At 40.8% G+C, this 25,165-nt stretch overlaps 1 protein-coding gene across 1 annotated transcript; it reads right to left on the bottom strand.

Moving 5' to 3' along the window:
- Ddx47 (DEAD-box helicase 47) lies at positions 1-25,165 on the bottom strand. The gene is made up of 12 exons (XM_003470415.5): positions 25,035-25,165; positions 24,186-24,279; positions 17,876-18,064; positions 17,558-17,629; positions 17,248-17,366; positions 16,418-16,489; positions 16,171-16,287; positions 15,411-15,557; positions 14,484-14,621; positions 13,502-13,572; positions 12,787-12,916; positions 1-10,711 (listed from the first exon to the last, which is right to left on the bottom strand). Exons 1-12 carry the CDS (start codon positions 25,116-25,118, stop codon positions 10,577-10,579), a joined length of 1,368 nt encoding a protein of 455 aa, XP_003470463.1. The 5' UTR covers positions 25,119-25,165; the 3' UTR covers positions 1-10,576.

The following is a 25,165-nucleotide window of genomic DNA, read 5'->3' as shown; positions in this document are numbered from 1 at the left end:
TTATGATCTTGTTACTGTGTTTATTTGGATTTACACATGGTTTAACAGGATGTGATTGAATATTCAGTTGATAAGGGGTACAGACTTGTGATGGTTAATCTTATTTGTTCATGTGTTAGTTTGTCTGTTTTAGGCCGAGTCTTGCTCTGTAGTCATTGGGAAATCACTGTGGCCTAGGGCTGTCCTTGAATCTTCCTGCCTCAGCTTCTCAAGCATGAGGATTATTGGTGTGCACTACCAGACACAGCAAGAAAGAAAATAGAGTGAAAAGAGGAGAACATCCAAATAACCAATATCAGAAATTAATGATAGATCATTCCCTAAGATCTTACAGATATCAAAATGATAATAAGGGAATAACATGGACCAATTTTGTGCTAATAAACTTTACAAATTAAATAAAATGAATTCTTGCAAAAAGTTTATATGCAAACTGACAGAAGAAGAAATAGAAACTCTTAAATATGTATTAAAGAAAATATACTGATAACTGAAATTCCAGACCTTACAGCTTCATTGGTAATTTCCATCAAATATATAACGAAAAGGTTACATTGATCTTACAAAAATCTTTCAGGAAAGAATGAGGAAACTGTTCTTAATTCATTCTATCAGGCCAGCATAATCCTGATACCAAATCCCACCAAAGATATCACTAAAACATAAAGTAAAAAAGTAAGATACACCATATAGTGGAACACAACTCAGCAATAAATAGAAACAAAGTATTGATAAACACAACATGAGTGAAACTCTAATTCTCTCAAGTGAAAGAAGTTGGATTTTGGTGGCAGGCTGCAGCTGTCCCAGGGGGAGAACCACCAGCATCTTCTGAGATTCACACCATGTTGGAACTTAGGACGCAGGGAAACCAAGCAAGCAGCTCCCCTCCCTGGTAAGCAATAGTGAGCCTACCAGTGCACAGGCTTAGAGTCAAACATCCCACTTCCCCTGCCCCCCTTTAGCAAATGGGAACCAGAAATCTGAACATCTCTTGGAAGGTTGACCATATGCAATCTAGCAAGTAAGGGAGATTTCCTTCTACCATCTTTTTGAAGGCAAATATTTTTACTACTGTTTTTGCTTTATTCTCATTAATGGTACTGTTCTATTCAATATTCTGTTTTGATAAGTTCTATAATGTTCTATACTTCATTTTAGTTTGCTATGCCTTATTGAAAGAATAACTATTGTGATGATAACGAGATATACTGTGATACCTATTGCTATTATCCCGGTAACCTGCTGTGAAGATCTATACCAATTTCACTACACTGTCTCAACTGGCTTTGTTCTGTCTTGTTCTGTTGTATTTTACTACCTTCAAAATAATAAAAATAAAATAAAAAGTTGATTTTTAGAAAAGTATATGTTATATAACTCCATTTTAACAAAACTAAAAATACAAACTAATTTGTATATTGACACAAAGCAAATTAATGGTTTTGGGGAAGTGGGGTGCCAGGGAAGAGCGAGAAGACTAAGAAGGAGCCAAGTGCAAACGTTTTGGGGACGGTGAGCATGTTAACTGTCTTGCTTATGGTCACAGAGTCATGGATGAATGTATATGCCACACATGACAAAATGTACCACAGTGCACGTTAAACATGTATGGTTGATTATGTCACTGATACCTCAGCAAATATGTTGAAGCGATTGTAGGGAATGAGATTTCCTATGAGAAATAAATCCATGATGGAAAAGAGCTAAAATCAAAAGACTGACAAGGTTGGGACCAACTGCAATCCTTACATATGAAGATTTAGAAAAATTTGAAAAACATACCCCAAAGCATGGGGACTCTCAAGGAGCAGTGCTCAGGCCAGGGGCTCCCTCTCAGGTCTAACAATGGCAGTGCCCAGAGATCAGAATGTGGGAGTGTCGTGTCCCCCATTACTTCAGGCCTCCAGCAGAATTCCCTCAAAATGGAAAAGGCTTTGCAATGCTTGGTGGCCAGCCAATGGCAAAGGTCAACACTGTAACGACTAATCATATCCTCTGATAAGCATGAGGACAACTCCAAGTTCTTAATATTTCTAACCATTACAGAGCACTTGACCTTTAAACTGGCTTTATTTGGGATGAATATAAGATTTCTACTAAGCTCTGGAAATAGTGCAAATAGTTCACGTATCTTGTATGAACTCGTAAGGAACTAGAGAATAAATTCTGGTTTGAACCTAGAATTTGGAAACCTCACTTCATTCTAACAATCTGAAATTTTAAACACATTAAAACACTGCATTAGAGTTCTGTGTGAAAATTAATTTCAGAACAATATATAATGTTTTAACAATCTACTGTCTGAATAATTCCCTAGAGCTATAGTCCCAAGTTTACTTGTTATAGCTTTTTTTTTTTTTTTTTTTTTTTTTTTTTTTTTTTTTTTTGTACAGGGATGGAACTCACAAACTTGCACTTGCCAGAGAAGGCACTTACACTGTTAAAATAAATCTTTGGCCCCAACAACATAGCAGTTTTAACATATACCTATCTGTACACTAATTTGTATCTACTTCTCATATATTTTATTTTAAATAGGGTCTCACTATATTTCAGCTTTGAACTATTTAACCTTAGCTGGTCTCAAACTTGCAGCAATCCTCCTGCTCCAGCCTCCTGAGTGCTGGGATTACAGCCATGCACAACCATTCCCAGCCTTGTATTTATCATTATAATGATACCTCTTGTACATTATAAAATATAAAAATAGTGAAGACATAGACAACTATTTAGAAGAAAACAAGAGACATTATATTAGTCACTGTAGATCTCCTGTTGTCTTGCTTTGAAATCTAAGCCACTTACATTGCTTTGCTTCTGGTCTGCTTTGTTGTTTTGTTACGTTTAGTTTTATCCTTTTTTAAAATAAAAAAATAAAATATAAAAATAGAAATGAGTGAGTTAAAAGAAATATTCTAGAACCTTCCTTCTGCACCCCGACAAACTATCATGCAATCGTTTTTCTCCTGGATGCCTGTGCCCTACCCCTCACACCCAAATATTCTTCTAGGTCATAGGGTAGAGAAATGAATCACAGGCCAAGGCACTGGCCACCAAGTGACTCAGAGTGTCTAGAGAGAACAGGAGAACAGGCAGGAAATGACTGCTGAGCTCTGGGTGAGGTTTATATTCACTGTAAATCTCAGCATGATGTGTGCTTCCCTTTCCCCTCTTCTGGCCTCCCACCCAGACACACTGTCACAAGACTCTCAGCCGGATCCTTGCTGTCAATCCACGGCTGCCCTTAGTGATCGCGTCTTAATCTGAGACCCCCAGGATCAATGTCACAGCAGCCAGGTAGAAGAGTGACTCACTCACATGCCTCCCTTGACAGTCCCAGTCCGGGTTAGGGAGAACATGGGCATCTATTTAGAAAATATAAACGCATTCACCCCTATATCTCCTGTCATTCTTCTCAAAAAGGAGGATTCAGAGTTGAGGCTGCTGGTCCTGAAAAGCATTTCAATTGTTACTCTCCCATTAACTTGTTTTGAAATTTTATTTTTCTCCTTAAAATAAAACATAAAAATAATAAATTCTTTAAAAAAAAAAGCATTTTGGGGCCAGAGATATAGCTCAGCAACACAATACCTGCCTGGCAAGTTGTTAAGTTCAATTCCCATTGCAAAAAAAAGGCATTTTGTCCCTTCCCCTGGCCTCTATTACACAAAAATTCCACTCGAATTCTAAAATGCTACAACTTGTGGGCACATATAAAACAAACACAAGTTTTAAAACTTAAGTATCCTCCAAGGAATAACGAACAAATTCTTGCTGACCACCAAGGTCCTCTTAACCCGAAAATTCTGACTTTGTGTGAGGTTTGTGGTGATTATTATGGCAGAGTCCAAATATCAAAATTTATTTCTTTTCTGTTGGCTTGGTGGCAATATTAAACTCTCATGAAGAGGGACAGCCTCCCCATGCCTCCTCACCCGCAACCCTCTGAAATCCACCAAACCTAATGACACGGACACAGAAACCACAGATTAATTGTGCAGTGACCACACCTCACGCTGTCAGCATAAGCACACCCCAAAAAATTCCTCAACACCCTGGAACAAATAAATCACTGAAGAGAAAGCATGAGAGATGATCATGCTGCATTTTTTTCTTCTTCCTTTTTGTTTTGTCTGTTTGTTTGTTTTGAGACAGTGTCTGACTATATAGCCCCGGCTGGCCTTGAACTCACATGGATCCTCCTGCCTCAGCCTCCCAAATGCTAGGATTACAAGTGTGCACCACCACACCCACTACACTGCATTTTTCAAATTTCACAAGCAAGTTTCTGTTTCATGGTTTCAAGAAATGAGTCATTCCTCCCATTACATGAAGTAGTATGTGCCTGCCACCCTGAGAACGTCTACACATGCAGGCTCTCCACAACCTTACAGAATTTCATCAGTGGTTAAGAAACAACCACTACGATAATTGTACAAAGACAAATATGTCAAATGGGAAACCTTATGATCATCTCTGCTCTCGTGACGCACCCAGAAAACACAACATGGTTGTTGGTTTGAAGTTGGCACTGGATTTAATACTTTGGGTGAGTTTCGACCACGTTAAATGTTGGGCAGAAATACTCCTCACCCAAAGGCACATTCCGGGTGTGTGGGAAACAGTAAGTTCTGTTTTCTATTAAACATCAGTGACTGCATCTTAGACTCTAGCCAGCCTCAGTATCCCTTCCTAAACACACTACATTACAGAAAATGTCTGCATGGTTCCAATTCTGGGAACATAGCTACAAATCAAAAAGTTTATCCTAGGCCAAGGATTTTTTGCTCTCCAATCCCCCTCCTCCTGTTCTCCCTGCTCCTCAGCAACCCCTCAAATTCCCCTTGCACCCTCTGACTTAGCCAATCAGGGTAGGTTGTGAACCTCCAAACCAGACATCGAGGAGGGGGACAAGTCAGCTGCTCTTCTTAGGAGGGATAAAAGGCACACCCTCCCACGCCTACTAGTGCATTGCTGGAGTGGGCTTGCACCCTCTTGCAAAACTAAAAGCCACGTTGATTTTTGTTGATGTCTGAGCACTTTATTATCTGCACTGACAAACATTTCCAACAGGTAGAAGGGCAGTGTTCAAGTCTATGGGAGTAGAAACATCAGTATTTCCTTTCTCTCGTGAGTAGGGGTGGGGTTTGGAGTAGGGCTGGAGATTGAACCTAGGGTCATGTTATTCATATATCGCCACTGAGCTCCACTCTCAGCCTCGGTCCAGGGAGGGATTTCTGACCTGAACTGACTGCTTACTGCTACTCTTTTGAATCCAGTAGGACAATTCCTCAACACTTTGGGCCACAGTCAAAATAACTACCTTGGCTCAACAGCCACTCAGCACCAAGCTTTTTTGGAAAGCTATGGGCCACGCCTACTAGACCTGATCAGTAAGAGAAAAGGATACAGTTGGAGGGGATTAACAGTGTAGAACAATTAATGCTAGTTAACCAACATGCCTAGGGGTAGGCAGGGATGGACTGTCAGTGTTCTAAACAGTAGGCTGCGGTGGAGTGGGGACAGTAGAAGAATCAGAGAGCCAAAGACTTGATTGACACCGCAGGAAGGAAGGGCAGACTTCAGAAAACAATAAGTCTGCTTATAAACTAACTAGGAATCAAGACGGACTTTATATATTTCCTTGCTTACTTTTCACTGGTACTGGGAATGGAACCCCAGGCATTGTTACAAGCTAGACAACCACTGAATTACATTTCCAGACATTTTAAATTTTTTTTTTAAATTTTGAGGGAGGGTCTTGCTAAGTTGCACAAGCTGGACTCAAACTTGAGATCCTCTTGCCTCAGCCTCCCAAGTAGCTGGAATTATGGTTATTTGCCACTGTGCCTGATACTTTTTCTTACTGAACTCTCTACTGCCTGAATTTTAGTTGACTTCAGCCTTCTCAGCTCCCATCTTTGGATGAATCTAGCCAAACTTCCTGAAAGCCGACATCCCTCAGATACCTTGCAGCAGTTCCCACACCCACCCTGACCACTACTCCTTAGTCACTGTGGGCCTCACATCACACTGAGAGTCCTTTTAATCTGCATTCTGGCTCAGTCCCTGCCTACTGTTGATCATTCTTTTCCGCCAGAAACCAAAACTTTTTCCCACGGAGGTAATCTCTTCTTTCTTCTGCCATCTACTGGTAAATATGAAAATGACATGTTCTCTTACCTGGTGGTGGTTTGTCAATTTAAAAAGCAGATGGACTCTGAAAGCTTATTTGCATTAACACTTACATGTTTGTGGAACATATTTTTTTCTAAAGGACGAATAATGCTGTAAATAATGTTTAATCATTTATTCAGTAGGCATTTATTAAGTGAATAATATAATACGGAATTATATATCCTCATATACACAATTCAGGGTGAAGAGCTAACGTGGAATCAAATCTGGCTGCAAATTTCTACTTAGCCCATTCCCAACTGTATGATCTAGGCAAGTCATTTACCCCCTGCAACTGCTAAAATTAAAACAATAATAGTAATAATGACTAATACGTATAAATCAATATGATGAGCCAAAGTATGGTTTATTTAAACTTCACAATCCTTTAAGGTAGGTACTATGCTTCTTCAGATAAAGAGATTGAAATTCAAAAAGGCTGAATAACTTGTCCAAGATCTCACAGCTATGAAAAGGCAATGTGGCCAGCTGGCTCCACAGTGCTTGAGAGAACACTAATACCCATCCTTTAGATTTGTTTGAACTGCTCAAGGTGGTACGTGCGAAGTTCCCAACACAGCCCATGGTAGGTATTGAGCATCCATTGTGCTTTGGGCCTTGGAAGACGTTAGTTACATCCATCAATAAGCCATGGTCCCAGCCCAAGGGTAGCAAGCACAATCACATAGAGCGCTAAGACTTAACTCTGCGTGGACACCTGATCTTTTCTTTAGGATTGTCCCTAGAGTACACAGCACAGAGGCCAGAAGATAGCACACAGTGGAAGGAACGAAGGGAGAGAACAGAATTTTATAAACTACGCTCCAGACTCTGAGGCAGATAGGATGAGTGGTCCTATTACTGTGTTAACAAGGGGGAAAAAGGGTTCAGAGAGGGAGCACACACAAGACCACATAGTGACAGAAGGAAATGGTCTCATGACTAAGTTTCCCAAGCTCTGTTGCATTCCCACAGCCCTCCTGCTCCTTCTAACTCCGTGATGCTATCGACAGGTTACTTAAGGGCCGTGGTGACAAGGGACATCCTTTGCTTTTGGAAGCTATCTGGTAAACAGATGGCTACAAGCAGACAAAAGCTCCAAGAATCCAAAGAGACATTTGAGATAGCATGCACTCTAGCTGAGCCCATTCTCCTCCCGTCTCCTTCCCACCTGACACAAGTCAGCTCCTTACTATAGGTGCTTGGGTGCTATTTCCCAGACCTCAAGTTTCTGCAGTTATTTTCAGCTGTACTTGGAGTGCATTCCTGAGACAGGTGAGGCCTGAGAAGGAATGTAGGTGTGGGTAACCTTCGATCTCTAGTGCCCCATCTGAGTCTCTTGTTCCAGCTAAAGAGAGTCATCTCCCATCCTGAGGTAGTCTGCCCTCAGGTTACATTTCACCTTAAGAACCAGTGTGGGTCAGACCTTCTTGCATATTCTCTTCATCTAGCATTAGGACATATTTTCTTGCTTTGTTTTGTGACTTGCTTTTGACAACTTGAATTCCTTCATTTCTCCTAACCAACACCACACAGTCTGTGGTTTCTTCTGATCCTATTTTCCAGGGCTTTGAAGGACTTGGGCTAAACAAAGTCTCTGATTTGTGTTAGTGGAAACTAGGCAGGCAGGAAGCTACCTGGAAAGGTCACTAGATATTAAACCATACTCTGGGGTATTCATCATGTTTTTTTGAAAGACACAGAATCACAATCCAGTTACCTAGACTCTTAGCAACAAATGAAATTCTCTGAGAACCCTGGGATTCTGGGCCTGCTTTACCTGCATGAAAGTCCTTCGGTGGGATCCTAGGACCCATTCCTATGATAGAAAGGCATTTTCCTCATTCCCTTTCAGCTCCACAGAAGTAAAACCAGGAATACACTGACACCCTAAAGCTATTCTTACATCAACTACATACAAAGAATACTACGTAAGTTAAGATTATGATTAGATGAGCAGAGGAAGCTTTTCTCTAGGCTGGCATTGCATGACTATTGCAGGATACTCCCTTTATTAAGTCATAAACATTTCTGTATTTACTCACAATTGGGGAGGGGGGAAGACTGTTTCAAGGTTCAGTTTCATACTTCAGGAAATGCAGAACTAAAAAATTAAATAATCTGCGTATCCTCCAGGATAACTCCAATCTCTCCTCCTGACTCCCCACTGCTAGGTACCCTAATCCAGCTTCAACTTGCTTCTGATGTTCACCACTAAGTTGAATCAAGAACCACCAATCATCTGTCAGCTCAGAGATAAACTTGCTATTCATCCAAAGCCACCCTAGGGAGTGTCATCAGTCTTCAAAGTTCCATGTTAGCGGAAAAAGTTTCAAGTGGTAGGCACAATGCGTAACAGTTAGGAGTACGCTCACCCAGTCATGTACCTGTTTCTACCCCTTTTTTCCTTTTTTCTTTTTTTTTTTTTTTACTGTGTCCTGACTCCTTTAACTTACCCTTCTTTTAAATGTAGCATAACGGACAGTAATGAAATATAAAAAAATTAAACAAAAAAAAAAAAAATTTAAACCAAATAAGCCATGACTGTATTTTTATTCACAAACCCATGTATGTACAAGATTCACCTTATCAGGACAGATCTGTGGTAGAAAGCACCCCATTTATTATCTATTTATTTAGGCAGAACTGGGGACTGAACCTAGAGCCCTCCACCAATAAGCTATATCCTTAGTGCTTTTTATTAAAAGACCTTGCTAAGTTGCCCAGGCTGATCTCAAACTTGCAACCGTCCTGCTTCAGTCTCCTCGGTAGCTGGCATTACAGGTGTACATCAACGTGCCTGACTTCACCTGCATATTTAAGATCTCCCTGCATGGAATGGATCACCCAGGGACAACAACAGAGAATGGTATCGCTTTGTAACTTTCTCACCAAATACTGCAAGTTTTAGGACTTACTTTCCTTCAAGATGCACTGCACATGGAAAGTTTCTCTTCGTCACAATCTTAATCCATCTCCGTGATTCTTACCCTGACTCTGCCAGTGCAGATACATTCTCCTCTAATAAAACTGAGAGAGTCCACCAAAAGTATTAGGCACCTCATGTGTAAAAAAGTCCCCAGAACACAAGACTGTCTGTGGCTGGGAAGCTGAACACTGTCTCTGATTTCTGGCCACCTCCCTTCCCAGCCACACTTTCCAGCACTAATGCCTACTTCCTCCACAGCTCGCCATCATCCAAACTCAACCCCTGACAGGTGGGACAAAGAATGCTGATCACCAATGACAAGTGTAGGAAAGTAGGTCTTAGAATTATCCCACTCTGCTGATGAATTCTCACTTTACTCTCATCACCTGGGTAGAGGAGTCCACATAAACCAGTCTTCCTAACCACCTGCTTGACTCAGGGAGTCAGGAAAGTGAAGTCTATTTAGAGATTAAAGACCTTTATGGTTAGTCCTACTGATGCCATTTCCTCCATGCCCAAGAAAAACAGCCTCCTTTTAGGAAGTACTTCTGCTTCAAAGCTATCTATCATACACCCTTACTGAGTTCCTTTTCAAAATCATACTATAATGCTTACCTTAATTAAAAATAATAAATGAATGAGCCATTTAGCTGCCACTGACACATTCTTCATTTTTATTTATTAATAAGAATTGGATGTTTTTGGGTTTTTTGAAACAAGGTCTTAGTAAGTTATTAAATTGCCCATGCTGGGCTCAAACTTATAATCCCAGTCAGCTTGGCAGTATACACCTGTAACCCCAGCACTTGAGAGGCTAAAACAGAGGATTACTAGAAATTTGTGGCCAGCCTGGGATACCCAGTGACTTCAAGGTCAGCCTGGACTACATAGCAAGACCCTGTCTCAAAAGAAAACAAAAACACTCAAATACCCAAATTGTAATCCTTTTCCAGAATGCTAGGATTATAGGCAGGCATCAGAATACCTTGGATGAAGATCTTACTTAAATCTAAAAAGCCCTTTAACATCAAGGTCTCCAAGAAGTCTAAATCTTTTAAAAGTAACATTTATTTTTTTACTTGGAGCCCAGTGAAGCACAAGCTAAACTAGCATAAATACCACCTACGAATGTCCAAACTACAATGATTGGCCATGTGTTTCATCACCCAAGTCCTTGATCTGCAGCTGAAAAGGGGCAAAAGGTCTGTGTAAAGTGAGAGCAGGGCACGTCCCACTCAGGTCACAAGCAAGGAACCAAAGTCGAAGAACAGCAAGCTGACAGCAGCACTGTAAACATCATCCAGCAGCAATGACAGCCAACTCAAAGAAAGGGGCACTCGTGCCCAATTAGCCGAGTAGCGTCTAATACCCACAGTTTCTGGTATGAGGCACTCGCTGGAGGCGTTTCATTCCCCTCCTCGATCCCTGCTTACAGATAGAGCAGAATTCAAGCCCTTGAGAAAGTGATTAACGGCCTTTCCGTTTCTTCTTCATTTTCCCTCCAGCCACTTTGTTCCTGACTCCGATAGCACCCTCCGTATCGTCATTGTCTCCAGCATCCTCTCGTGAGCGTTTCTTCTTTTCACCGTGTTCTCTTAACTCCTACAGAAAAACAGAAAGGATCCGACTGACAGTGCGCTGCCATCACTGAGGGTGACATACTTCTAGGCCTCGCCTTGAGATCAGGCATCAAGAACCTCCCCTAGCCTCTGATCCTGGCAAAGGAGGAGGACCCGACTCCAACTACGCAAAAATGTCAACCTGGTTAGTGATCCAAGCATAAAATTAAAACAAGAGGCCTGTGTTTTCACATGGCAGCCTAGCAAAGATTTAAGACAAAGATAGGGAAGGGAAATAAAAAGATGTGTCATATATATACATGCACCAACTCCCCATAATAAACGTAATCATTATGTACAAGTGTGAATTAATAAAAATACATGAAGTTGAAAAAAGAGAAAGGTAGTAGCCTGTATTACCCAAGATGTAGCAAAAATCTACCTCTAACTTGGTATCACCTATAAATTCAAATGTTATTTAGGTGTTTCTTGGCCTAAGAATTCTACCTCTAGGAATTTAAGGAAACATATATGCAAAACTACACACATTAAGATGTTCAATGCTGTACTAGTTAAAATTTTAAAAAGCTGAAAAAAATAATAAATCACGTTACATGTGTGATGGAATTCCATGTAGTATAAAGAAATGGTGAGGTGAGAGGACCGGAAGTACGAAAGTGGAGAAATAAAAAAAAGGTCATAGTCCAGTGTGGTGGCACACCTATAATCTCAGCTCTTTGAAAAGCTGAGGCAAGAGGACTATAAGTTTAAGCTTGTCCTGGGGCAGCTCAGCAAGAACCTGTCTCAAAGCATTTTAAAAAGAGCTTAGGATGTAACTCAGTGTGAAGGCCCTGGGTTTAATAACAATTCCAATTATAGCTAAACAGAGAAAAATACTCAAATGTTATCAATAGCTGTCTTGTCATGGACTGTTTAGCTTTACATTTACTGTTTCTTGGGGGCTTTTTGTTCGTTTGTTTTGAGACAGGGTCTCACTATGCCGTTCAGCAGCTCAGGCTGACCCTGAGTTCACTATGTAACTCAGGCTGGCCTCAAATTGACAATGATCCCCCTCCTTAGCCTCCCAAGTGCTGGAATTACAGGTGGTGTGCCAGCACATCCAGCTTCATGTACCACTTTAAACCTTCCTGTATTTTCTAAATTCCTTTCCCAATGCACAGGTAGCACTTTTATCAACAAAAATACCAGACAAATTCCATGTGGACAAGACAGTACCTCAGCTACTCAAAAAGCAATCTGTGGGCAATTTTTCCCTCTCTCAATGTGGAACTCAGGAAGCAAAGATCATTCACTTCCAAAGGTTTCCTTGAGAATCTTCTCATCCTCACCACTGCTGTTTCTACCACTACCAGTGGTAGAACTTTTCTCGTGCTCTCCAAACATCACAGGCACTCAAGACAAGTACTAGTTCCAGTTTACAGGTGAGGAACTGATCCCGAGAAGTTAGACTATCGTAGCTCACAGTCCACAGCAAGTCTGATGAGTTTTTTGCCACATATAAAACATTCCATGAACACCGGCTTAGAATGTAGTCTGTTATAGTTTATATCAGATGCCCCCTTCCCCAAGTCTCATGCAATCATGGACAGGGGTGAATCAAGCATTCGTGATTGGTTCATTGTCTGGCACTGGGATTGCTGGTGTGAGTGCTACACCCACCCAGGAGTGAAACCAGCATACAGTGTCACAGTGGGAAGAAGGCATGTCTTTCTTTTTTGCTGTTCATGCTTGCTGTTTGTCACCCACCATGAACCACTGCCCTTCAGCCATGTCATTTTGCCTTGGAGCCAACTGAGTATGGACTAAAACCTCCAACCTATAAGAAATAAACCTTCCTTCCATAACTTTGGGGGTCAGGTATTAATGAGAGAAAAGTAACCAAGACATGGTTGAATAGGTCTAAACACTGATTCAACCATGTGGTTGCACAGTCTAAAGCCCACTATCTAACTACGCCTCAGTTTTTGCTCATCTTAAATTTGGAACAAAATGATACTCAGTTTCTCAAGTTTTGATGAGGATTAATATAATAGAGTATCTAATACACAGCTAGCATCATTGCATTGAAGCTGCTGAAAAAGACAGCAAGCTACATACCATTCGGGCAAATCTTTGGGCTTCAGTCACACGTTCTGTCAGCATCATAACCTCATCATCCTGCGTTGGAAAGACAGGCAGTTTCTTCCCAATTAAGTGTTCTATGCGCTGGAAGAGTTCCACGTCATACCTGAGAAGGAAACAAGGCATGGCTTTGACTGGCTGATAGTGCAAATATCTGTCCATTCTCAAACTATAAGACATTATATAACATGAGGCAGTATAAAGCCAGTTTTAAACAATATTGAACATAATAACACTTTTCTAAGTACTAATCAAAAGCAATTTTTGTGCATGGCCTATTAGAAAAGTATCCATAGTATTCTTTATTCACAGAAAAGCCATAGGTATACAAAAATTTGTAACTTTTAAAAAAAAAAGGATTATACATAGTTATTCTAATACTTTCTAAATTAAGGGAAAGGTCATTATTTTCAAGTTTAGCCACTAAAAGAAAAACAACAGGATCCACTTATCTTGTGCTTCTACATACCAAATACACTAGATCCTTTTCATGTATTACACCTCCAATTTTCTTCAAAACCTTGCTAGGTAGATAGTATTTCCATTTTAGAAATATAAAAACCAGGGAAAGGGCATTTAACTGATTAGCAAAGCAACAGTAGAGAGCCAAGTTCCAAGATAGTCCAGCTCTTTGGAGCTCCTCTAGCACTCTGTTCTTTACCTTACCAATACCCCAGGCTGATTTACTTACTGTGTGACAAAAGTAATGGCCTTCCCAGAGCGCCCAGCTCTAGCTGTTCGACCTACTCGATGAATGTAATCCTACAGCAAAATGTATAAATTAAGGTTATATGGATTATAAGCAAACAACCAGGAATACAAAGTCCTGCTGTAAACCTATGAAAGAAAACAGGCCGGGCACTGAGAGGCTAAGATAGGAGGACGGCAATTAAGTCCAGGCTGGACAGCTTAGGAAGACCCTGCAAAGGGCTGGGCTCAATCCCAGTACCACCAAAAAAAAAAAAAAGCCAATCCATAAAGCATATCTTCATGGTTAGAGGCAATATGATAAAAGAGCTAGAGGTTTTCCCACATGCCAGCTACAGTTTTATCTGCAAACAACATAACCTCTCTGAACCTTAGTTCTATTTATAAAACAAGGATAGAAATACATGCCTGGACATAAAAGTTATTGTGAAAATCAAATGAGATAGCACCTTATCTATAGCAGTTAAATATGAAGCCAAGAGATATACAGTTCCCAAGCAGGGGTGATTATGTCATCCCTAGGGGACGGCTGGTAATATCTGGAAACATTTTTGGCTGTCATGCTGGAAGAGTGTGGATACTGTCATCTAGTGAGTAGAAAGCAGGAATGCTAAGCATACGACATGCAACGAACAACCCTGTAGCAAGAATTCACTGCCCCAAAATGGTGACGGTGCCAAAGTTGAGAAACCTTGAGATTCACTAGAACCAAACACCATCACTGCTGAAGAAGAGACTGACACAGATCAGAATCTGGTCCTCTGACTGACAGCATCCAACAACTAACTCTACGTGGCTACCTATACCCACAATTATTGATATCACATACACAGCCTTGTGCAAGCTGAATAAACAAAGACTTTCATGAGCTTTGATAATTAATTTAAGGACAAAAAAACTGTTCTAAGAAAACATTTAATAAATAAACTTGGAGACTAGAATACACAGCTAGCAACAGAACCCACCTTTGAATGAGTTGGAATGTCAAAGTTGACAACCACATCCACATGAGGGATGTCCAAACCTCTGCTTGCAACATCAGTTGCCAGAAGGATCGAACGAGCCTTGGCCTTAAACTTATTAAGGGATCCCAGGCGCTTGCTCTGAAATGATGAAAAAAAAATGATAACTCTCTAATAGGTGGAATCTAAAAAAGATGACAAGAAAGTAGAAGGGGGACTATTAGACAAAAAGAAAGGAGAGGGGGTATGGAAATTGGGGGATGGATATAATCAAAATCTGTGCATTGAAATCCTATATTTCAGGGGCTGGGAATTTAGCTCAGCAGCACAAGCACCTGCCTTGCAAGCAGGCGGTCGTGAGTTCAATCCCCAGGACCGATAAAAAAAAAAAAAAAAAAGAAAGAAATCCTGTATGTCAAAGGAAGGGAAAAAGGGAAACATTTTAATCTTGGAAAACTAAGGAATCTTGGAATGCAAAATATATAAAACAGACACACTAAAGACTTAAAAGAGAAAATTTTTTAAAAATTTTTCCCTGTAAGTCTAGAACAGAGCTTTAAAAGTCAAAACCAATAGAGAAGCATTAAAAAATATTTAACAATTAGGCTGCAAACAGTAATACAAAATAGGGATTTTTTAACACAACAGAAAACATAATTGGAAAATAATAATAATTAAGTCTTTAGAGACTGAAGAATCAGTATTACCTCTAGGGCTACATAAATCAATGTAAGAGCTTGCAAACCTATAAAATATTCATCTGAGGACTTCTAGTACTAACAAAGGAAAATAAGCTTTCAGAGCAGCAATTCAAAGTCCATAAAATCAGCACATTCATGGAAACTGGTATTAATGCCATATGTCTTTAGTGCATAACTCTATTGTAAGACACGTTATGGTTCATGGCTAATGATTCGAAAGAATCCTTACCTGACTCATTTGTCCATGCAGAGGGATGGCTGTGAATCCAAGATTTCGGAGCAGCAGAGCTGTTCTCTGAGTGTTGTTACAGGTGCTACAGAATATCATAAAGGAATTTCCAGCCAATTCATTTAGAATATATACCAGGTAGGTATCCTAAGTTAAACCCAAAATAAAATATGTAATTGAACCTGAGAGAAAGGGATAGAGATCTAATATACACATTAAGGAAAGATTAAGCCTATACAAGTGCTTCTCAATTGTCCACCAGCTGCCAGCTTTGCACATCTTAACCAGTACTGTGATCTGCATGCAAACCGTGTGTCCCCAACACAGCCTCAGGTCTATTCCTGGGAAAGTAGAGCCCAGCAACCAGAAATCTTTATCAAAGTATAAAATTAGGCACTCCTTTTATAAAAAAAAAAGAAAGAAAGAAAGAAAGAAAGAAAGGAAAAGGGAGGAGGGAGAGAAAGAAAGAAACCAAGAGAGAAAATACACATAATAAGCTAAGGAAAAACTACCTTAAGAATACATGAGGCTGCAAAGTAAATACATCACTACACCAGGACTTCAACACTGTGGTTTAATACTCCGTGAATTCCTGGAATGTTTGACTTATCTGTGATAACTATTAGCACAACATGCAGCCTAAAGCAAACAGAAGGGACCCCACCTTTATCACAGCTCTCAGTTAATCAAGAGTTGACACATTTTCAGATGCTTTTGTGAGAAAAGGGAGAGGCAGGAATGATCAAAGTAAACACTTTACCTTGAATTTAGAGGGAATAAAGAGGTAATACTGTTGCAATTTCTCAACTGTCTGGTATTTGGAAGAAACAGCACATTTCACAGGATTCTTCAGAGCTGCTCGCTGAAGTTTTTGCACCTAAAAAAGAAAAACAAAAGCAGTATACTAATTCCTAAATGTTCTAACTTTATTTCTATGTATTTTTATTATTCTTTTAATGTATCAATTCTTATATAAAGAAGGAAACAGATGTCCAAGCAAATTTCACCTTCTTGGTCATGGTAGCAGAGAAGAGAAATGTTTTCCGGTCTCGGGGGATCACTTTCAAGATCTTGTCAACCTGAGGTACAAAGAGGAAAGGACACCAATGTGACATCTGACCAGAGACATCTGCAAATCTTCTGCACAGTGAAGGAAGTAGAGACTAAGATATGAAATATATCACTGTGGAGATTTGGGAATCAAAAGTCAGTTCAATTCAGCTAGAATTTACTATTCACTATACCATATCAGATGCTATCAAAAAACAATAATGCCATTCTGATAAGAAGTTTAAATTAGTAGATTTAACTTAAGTTAAAAGAAAAACTAAGAATATAAGCAACAATGAGTGGGTTATCAAAGAAAAAGAAGGTATTGCAGGTATAAAAGAGGTCTAAATTAAATGTGTGAAAAGAGACTCTTGGCTTGACACTTCGCATCTCTGAAATGCTGAGGCACTGACAGTGGGAAGCAAGAGCACCAAGAATGGGAAAAAGTCAGCAGAGACGCTATAGTGGAGACTGATATAGAGCTTTCCATAAAGAGGGGAGCAATCAGCTGTGGTGCTGACACCTGTAATCCCAGCACCCAGGGAGGCTGAGGCAGGAGGACTACAAGACTGAGCCCAGCCTGGGCAACTCAGTGATTTACCAAGACCCTGTCTCAAAATAAAAACCAAAAGGGGAGGGGGGTTGGGGACATAGCTCAGGCCCTGATTTAATCTCCCATACAGCAAAAAAACAAAAACAAAACAAAAAAAACCATGAGAGCAAAGGACCAAATTTAGAAAAGGGAATTTGAGATGACTTAGGAAGATCAAAGAAATCAAGAACTCACCTCTGTCTCAAAATCCATGTTCAATATCCTGTCTGCTTCATCCATGACTAAGTATTTGAGAGCTCTCAAATTGAAACCTTTTGTGTTTTCCAAGTGGTCAATCAACCGGCCAGGAGTTGCTACCCAAGAAAGGGTTAAGAGAAAAGGCAACACTTCAGAACAAGAACAAAAAGGTGATCAACCATCTGCACACAGCCCCCAAAACTAAGAAATTAAAAAATTAAACAGGTCACAGAAGCCGTTCTCCCGGCACTGGTACTTTTTCTCCAGGCACCACTGCCAGTGTCTCTTACCTTGCTCAATTACTCACCTATTACTATATGTGGTTTTTTTGCCAACGCCAAAGACTGGGACATTGAGTCGATTCCACCTACAATCACAGCTACAGAAATAAAAAGAAGTATAGAAAAGAGATCCTTAACTCTCTCTATAAACCATGACCCTCTTTTAACGTCAATACTGTACCTCTACTTACACTTGCTCTCCCCTCACAAGCAACGCTTTTCCCAAAGCTGAAACACACATCAGCTTCCAGGTCAGTAACTAACCAACCACAGTCTCCCAGGCTCCTTTCCCACTCACTACCTGCAGGGACGCCCCAGGGATCCTCCTCCTCTTGGGCACTTACCACACTGCACTCCAATTGAGGACCCCAGGGCTTCAAACTGCTCTGAGATCTGAAAGGCCAGCTCCCGGGTGGGGGTGAGAACCAGGGCAAACAAGCGCTGGGGTGTCTCCAGCAGCGCATTCAGAATGGGCAAAGCAAAAGCCCCTGTTTTTCCAGAACCAGTTTCTGCCAGCCCAATGATATCACGACCTAGGAAAAAAAGAAAACACCTAATACAAAGAAATTCCCTCTCAGCTCTTTGACAACACGATGCTCGATGCTCAGTTTAAGTAGCTGCTGAAGAAAATACTTGATCAGTCAGGGAGGAAATTTGAAAAAAGAGAAAAAGTTTCTGTCCTAGACAACCTCAAAATCCTATGCTGAGGGAGACAAATGCACAAAGCTTATAATGCAACAGTTTTTAAACAGGAAACACCAGAGTAGTAGCTACTGCCCAAACAAGCTGGGCTTACAGAGCTGGTGTGGGTTAAACCTGATGTGAGGACAGGCAGGAAGAGTACCCCTGCATGAGGGAAGAATAGGCTCTACAGCACAGCCAGCAGGAGAGGTGAGAACTGCAATGTGGCTGTGCACAGGTGTTATAGGGGAGGGAGGAGAATGAGGGCAGACAGGAAGCTGACAAGCCATGCCAGGGGTTTTGATAAGCCCAGAATTTCAGGATCAAAGATTTTGTTTGTTTTTGTGGTGCTGAGAATCAAACCCAGGGCCTCGCTCATTCGAGGCAAGTGTTCTACCACTGAGCCACATTCCCATCCCTTATATGGGTCCTGGGCTGGCCTCAAACTTGGAATCCTGCCTCAGCCTCCCGAGCAGCCAGGGTTATGGATGTAGCCACCACACTGAACTTCATTATTCTTTCAACATTATTCCTTCGGAGGATACAATCTAGGCTGGATGACATACAGAGGCCCAAGGAGCTTCAAAGTGTGTGCCATTTGTACTACCCAGTCTGAGAGAATGTCACAAGTAATCCCTTAAGAACAGACCACCATGGTTTGTTATCACCATTTAAACCCCAACTTGGGCAATTAACTCCCAAGTCAACACCACTACTTCTAGGCTGGCCACCCATACAAATGACAGCTCCTTCCACAGTCGCTGCTCATGCTGTTCTGGGATTGTGTAGGTGCTGAGAGAGGGCAGCTACGGAGAAGATAACCAAACTCTAAACCACTTCTCCAGGAAGCAACCTGAACACGACAACTCCTTCACAGAAAAAACAAGAGCTCAACTAAGCTATCAGACCTAACTCGGAAGATGTGACAGCGGTCTGAAGTGGGCGAGGCAGTCGAGACAGAAGGAAACAAGGTTTAGCAAGTTAACAAAAGGGACTAGATGCAATGATGCACACTTATACACTCCCAGCCCCTGGAGAGGCTAAGTGAGACAGGAGGACTGCTTCAGCCTCAGAGTTGGAAGACAGCCTGGGCAATGTTGCAACAAAACAAAAGGAAATACGGATAACATACAAGTTTTTAGTATGGGAAACTGAAAAGCCAAAAACTGAGATAGAAACTACAGAAAGTTAGTTAAGGAAAATAAAATAATGCCTCTGGTTTGGACATGGGGAACTTAAGCTTGCTACCACAACTTGAGAGGAGAAATAAAGAGAGAACTACAGGCTACAATAGACTGGGGGCAGGAGCTTCCTGCCTGGCAGTGTGGCCTTGGCAGTGTCTCTTAGTGTAACGACTTTGTTTTTTGAGTTTTTTTTTTTTAATTTAAACATTCATTGATCTTTCAATCATGCCTTCTCCATGCACAGATGCCAAATACAACTGAGACCAGGCAACGGAGTAATTCTACAAAGATCACAGAAACAAATGACAGTCCAGGGATAATACTTCTGATTCACCTACTCATTTTAACGTCCTCCTTGGTCGTAGGGTGAAAGTGAATTATTTCAGAAATAAAGATCAGTCATCCCAAGGCCACACGCAGTGGCCTACAGAGATCCAGCAAGCCCAGTGCCTGGTCAGAAGGAGCCACGCCCAAGGACCCACCACCATCTCATCGGGGAGCATCAGTGAACCTCCGCCCTGTGCCTCTCCACCACTCCAGGAACCCTGGATTGGAGGAACCAGGTGCCTTGTTCAAATCCACTACGCCAAAGGACTGGCTGCCAATGCAGGAAGCACCCAGGATGCAACAACAGGCTGATTCAGAGGAACACAGGAAAATGTCAAGAAGATGGAGCAAAATACAATCTCAGACCTCCAGCCCACACAGAACAAGTTTAGGAGACACAGACACAGTAAAAAGTAAAAGTCACACACCTGAAATTTCTGAAAAGATAACAACTGAAGTAAAGAAGTAGCTTAGTGTATTGTTTGGTTAATTTTATACGCCTATGTCTGATGGTATGCATGGATTTTGAAGATAACAAGATATATTATGGTAGCCATTGTTGATTTCTATTAATTTGTTTGGAAGTCTTGTATCCCTTTCATTGTTTTGTTTTGATTGGCTTTTATTCTATTTTATTTTGTTTGGCTTTATTCTCCTTAAAATAGAGAGACAGAGAAGGAAAGACAGATCAGTGTAAGCTAATGATTTCCCAAGTTTTTTACTCCCCAACTTCTTAAGGCTTCTGCTTTCCCTGTGTGTGTACCACAAGATACCCTGAGGGACACTGTGGGCACTACAACCTAGTCTTCCTTTTTTGTCAAAGGAAATCATAACATTTCAAGAATAATAAGAAAGACTTAGGGTGCAAAAGGACTTAACTTGCTTGAATATTGGGTCACTGAGCAATGCCACTGCCAACAGCTGAGGTCTGCACTGCTTTCCATTTTTACAATTTGCCCAGAGCAACCCTTGGTTTCTAAAATTGATCAGTGTTTCTGTATCAAGCCCTTCTTCCTCTCAAAACTACTATGCCTTTCGGTGATATTATCTATGTAGGAAACACTAGGATCCATAAACTCCTTGAGAACAGAATAAATACTGCCATACCATACCACACAGCTGACACTGAACAGGCACTCGTATATGGAGCCATTAATAAACTGAAACCCCTAGAGGACAACTCTAAGTGCTCTCTAAAATGGAAAATAAACAATACACGAAGCACGGGAAGGAAATCACTCTCAAAACCATCAAAAGACATCTTTCATAGCAACACTTTGTGACACAGGGCCAAGAGCACACGGTTTTGAGCAACAAGATTCTATACGCAAACTCTAACTCTGGCAGTGGGACTCTACCCAACCAACTTAGCCCTCTGGGCCTCACCAATGAAACAATCATACCCACTTTCAGTATTGCAAGGTTTCAGAAAAATGGACAATCCGGGCTCAGTAACTCTGAACACTGAGACCACAAGTAATCCCAAAATAAAAGTAATCCCAAAATAAAATTACTAAATGGTAATTAAATGTAACAACAAAAACCTATTAAGATTATTTAAACCCAGGCATGGTGGTACACACTTATAATCCCACGCCCTCATAAAGCTGAAGCAGGAAGACTGAATCCAAGGCCAGCCTGAAATACAGCAAGACCCTGTCTCAAAATTAAATTAAAATAAAGTAAAATATAAAACAAAGAACCATGTATTAGTCAACTCTATGCCACCACACCTGAAATTAATTCCCTCTAAATGAAATCACTGTCACTGAAATTATTTTTCCTCCTGTGTTCCCTTTTTAATATCAGACATATGTGTTTTAAACCCACTCACTGCCAAGACATTTTGCAATAATAACCTTAGGCTTCCTCCCCTTTGCCTACTTACCTGAACCAGATATAGGATCAGTGATGCTTCTTTTTCCATTGTCTTCCTCTTTTTCATTTTCACTCCCACTACAATATCTATTATTTATTGCCAAAATTATTGCAATGACATCTTAATTGGCTTCCCAGCCTCCAAGTTGTTTCTAAGTAATTTTACAGGGCTATGAGATTAATATTCCAGGAGTACAACTCTCAATGATTTCATTCTCCTCCTTAAAAAACCAAGTTCTAAAGGAGCTCCACTTATTATGGAACAAAGATCAAAGTTCTTTACGTGGCAATAGGGTTCTTCTGGCTCTGTCGTACTACTAAACTTTTCCATCACTATGTCAAGTGTTTACAAATGTCACAGTGTCCCTTTTTCCAGACTCCTTGGCTTTATCTTGCTATTCCCTGTGACTAGAAAGTCCACTCATCATATCTGAATATCTAATATATCTAAACTCAGTCTTCAAGGTTCACTTCAAAGGTCTTCTCAATCTCCCCAACCAAAACATAAAATGAAATTAATCTTCTCTAAATCCATTCCAATTACAATGGACTACCCCCTCAGTGAATTCTGAATGTAACAGCATTCACATGTCCCTGTCTACCTTGTCATAAATTTGATTTATAACTATCTCTTTACTAGACTACAAATTCCTGGAGAAGGCAAATTCAACATTCAGTGCTTTAACTGACATTAAATTCTCAGAACTTACTATTCATGGAAGGAGCAAAAGGAATTATGCAGAATAAGTCTATACTCATCTGTAGACCAAATGCACTCCATGTAATTATTTGTGATTTTTTTATGGTATTTAGGATTGAACTCACTGTACACTACCACTGAGCCACATCCGCAAGTCTTTTTAATTTTTATTTTGAGACAGAGTCTCACTAAGTCCCTGGTTGGCCTCAAACTTGCAATCCTCCTGACTCAACTTCCCCATTATTGTAGTAGTTGGAACAACAGGTGTGCTCCACTGTGCCTAGCTTTTTCTTGGTATTATATGTCTTACTTTGTCACTAGGACACAATAACCAACACCCATACCTTAAAGGAAAAAGGTTTATTTTGGCTCACAGTTTGTAGAGGATTCAGTTCATAGTTGGCTGGCTCCAAGGCAAAACAGTTTGGCAGAGGGACATGGCAGAGGACAGCTATTCACAGTATGGTAGACAGGAAGCAGAGGAAAGGGAAGAGCAGGGAAGGAGATACAGTATACCCTTCCAGGCCACATCCCCAGGGACTTACTTATTCTGACCCCAACCTCCTAAACTCAAGTCAGCTATAAACCCCCACAACTGAGGCACATCCTAAAAGGCCCACTTTTGAGCCCATAAGGCTTTGGGGAGATATCAGATATAAACCATAACATAATACAACACGGATTACCCCTCAGATTGTCCCTAAAACTGTCATTCCCACACCTAAGAAATATAGTGTTGTCACTGTTTTGGCCAGTGCTTAGCACTTCTGTCATAAGCTAATCAGAAATTCTTAATCTGGGACTTCTGGAAGAAGAATTTGGGAGAAGAAAAGAAAAGGTGACCTGTGTTGTTATGTCCTCTTTCATCTTAATCTTTTTTAAAATTAAAAAAAAAAAAAAAAGAAATCACATGCAAAATCTTACGCGTAAGCATATTTGTGTATTTCTATGAATAAGAAATCTTTTACTTTTATTTGAGTCTCAAAGGGATAAAGGATCCCTAAAATGTACCCTCTTTTACAGTCATGTCCCTTAAACTACATTCATTTTCTGCGAAGATTTTAATGATTTTCAGTTTACCATACTCCTGGTTCCCTTTTCCCACTCACCCTAATCCTGTAATATTAATACTTAAAGAATCTAAAGCTGGATGTGGTGGTACACACCTATAACCCCAGTTCTTGGGAGGCTGAGGCCTGCCTGGGCTACATAGTGAGTTCAAGATCAGCTTGAAGTATATAACAAGATCCTGTCTCAAAAAACAAAAACACAACAACAACAAATCTAAGATCAGGATGTCACTTCTCTGCTTTAAATTTCTTCCCATTAGTGTCAATTCCAATAGCCATCAGCAGCACTTTTCCTATTCTTCTAAAAATATAATAAACATGTCTCACAGAAACAGCTCTCAACTCCTCTAGACAAAACAGTCATGTCCCACATAACAAATGACAGATCTCTACTCCACATACCCTGAGTTTGCTAAGTCAGTTTAAGTACATTCTACAAATATTCACACAAGGACAAAACTGCTTAATGGACATATTTCTAGGACCATACCCCCTTCATTAAGGGACATATAACTGTATCTGTTCCAGCTATCCTTAAGTATAAGTGTGCATATATTGGTTCATAATTTCTAACAAGGTTCTTAGTACATTTATTACAATGTTTCCTTAAAGTTGGCCTGTATGGCAGTGAACAAATCCCTTCATCTATTAAGTCAGTGAGTGATTTTTTCAAAAGCCAACAGGCCCAAACTCTACACCTTTAGAGACAGTATCTTTGTTTCACTCTGACTCTGCATGCAAAAGTGCTAATTATAGAACTGAATGTAACCTCATACTGAATTGATATCAGGTCATGTATTTGACTTCAACTTACCTTGTAAGGCCATAGGAATAGCTTCAATCTGGATCTTGGTGGGCTTTGCCCATCCCAACTGGTCACAAGCTTCACACAATACATCTGTCACGCCCTTAGAATTAAGAAAAATATACCTCAGCAAAGAATAGCACATTCCCCCCTCCCTCCTGTTTTTTCCTTTTCGGGGTTTTTCTTAAGTTTTTGAGACTGGGTGTAGTTCAGCTGGCTTTAAACTCAGTATGTAGCCCAGGCTCACGTTGGACCCACTGTGATCCTTCCGTCTCAGCCTCTCAAGTCTCCCTCCTTCCCAGGCTCACGTTGGACCCACTGTGATCCTTCTGTCTCAGCCTCTCAAGTCTCCCTCCTTTCCAAATGACTTTATTTGCGCCACTGGACAAGTGACACGCGGCCCCTTACATTTGATTTAAAAGGTGTGCAATGCACACTTCAAAGCCGGCCTCTGTAAGGGCCGTGAGGCAGCTGCTCAAGACTTCATTCTTTCTATCCATCAGAAACAAAGCCAAGTGTTCCACAGACGTTATCTCATTTAATCATCACATTTCAGCAAGATAGGAAGTTACTATGGCCCCAACGCACACGTGTGGAAACTGAGGCACAGAGCGGTAAAAACTTGCCTCGGTCACAAGTTAGACCTGCTTGGTTCATCTGACTCCAAAGCTCCAGCTATAATAGGATCGATTCTTGTAAATTTCTGGACCACACCAAACGTCGCCACACTCAAGTGGAGAAAAAAGGCAAACGGGGGCTCTAAGAAGCCTGCAACCAAATTCTGATCGAAGGTAGCTGAATTCTCCCTGAGCCTACCGCCAGCAGTTCAAAAAAGATACCGCCATCACACATTCTCACCAAGTCTTTAAAAGTTTTCGTTTCTTCTTCCTCTGCCGCAGGCCGGAGCTCTTCACCAGAATCGTGCTGCTCGGGCGCCGCCATGTTGGCCGTGGTTTCCGGAAGTGGTCGGCTGCACGCGGAATGCTGGG

This window comes from Cavia porcellus, unplaced genomic scaffold (assembly GCF_034190915.1).
Source record: "Cavia porcellus strain 051 isolate PalLab524CR breed Dunkin Hartley unplaced genomic scaffold, mCavPor4.1 scaffold_27, whole genome shotgun sequence".
NCBI classification, from domain to species: domain Eukaryota; kingdom Metazoa; phylum Chordata; class Mammalia; order Rodentia; family Caviidae; genus Cavia; species Cavia porcellus.
Note: the sequence above shows the minus strand (reverse complement) of the source record. Positions and strands in the feature narration are given on the sequence as shown.

Bases quoted from the DNA above. Each gene is read 5' to 3' on its own strand.
- Ddx47 (XM_003470415.5), bottom strand. From the start codon at position 25,118: ATGGCGGCGCCCGAGCAGCACGATTCTGGTGAAGAGCTCCGGCCTGCG. The intron at 24,280-25,034 runs GTGAGAATGTGT...CTTAATTCTAAG, and splicing joins CGAAAACTTTTAAAGACTTG to GGCGTGACAGATGTATTGTG. The intron at 18,065-24,185 runs GTAAGTTGAAGT...TTTTTTTCCTAG, and splicing joins TATTCCTATGGCCTTACAAG to GTCGTGATATCATTGGGCTG.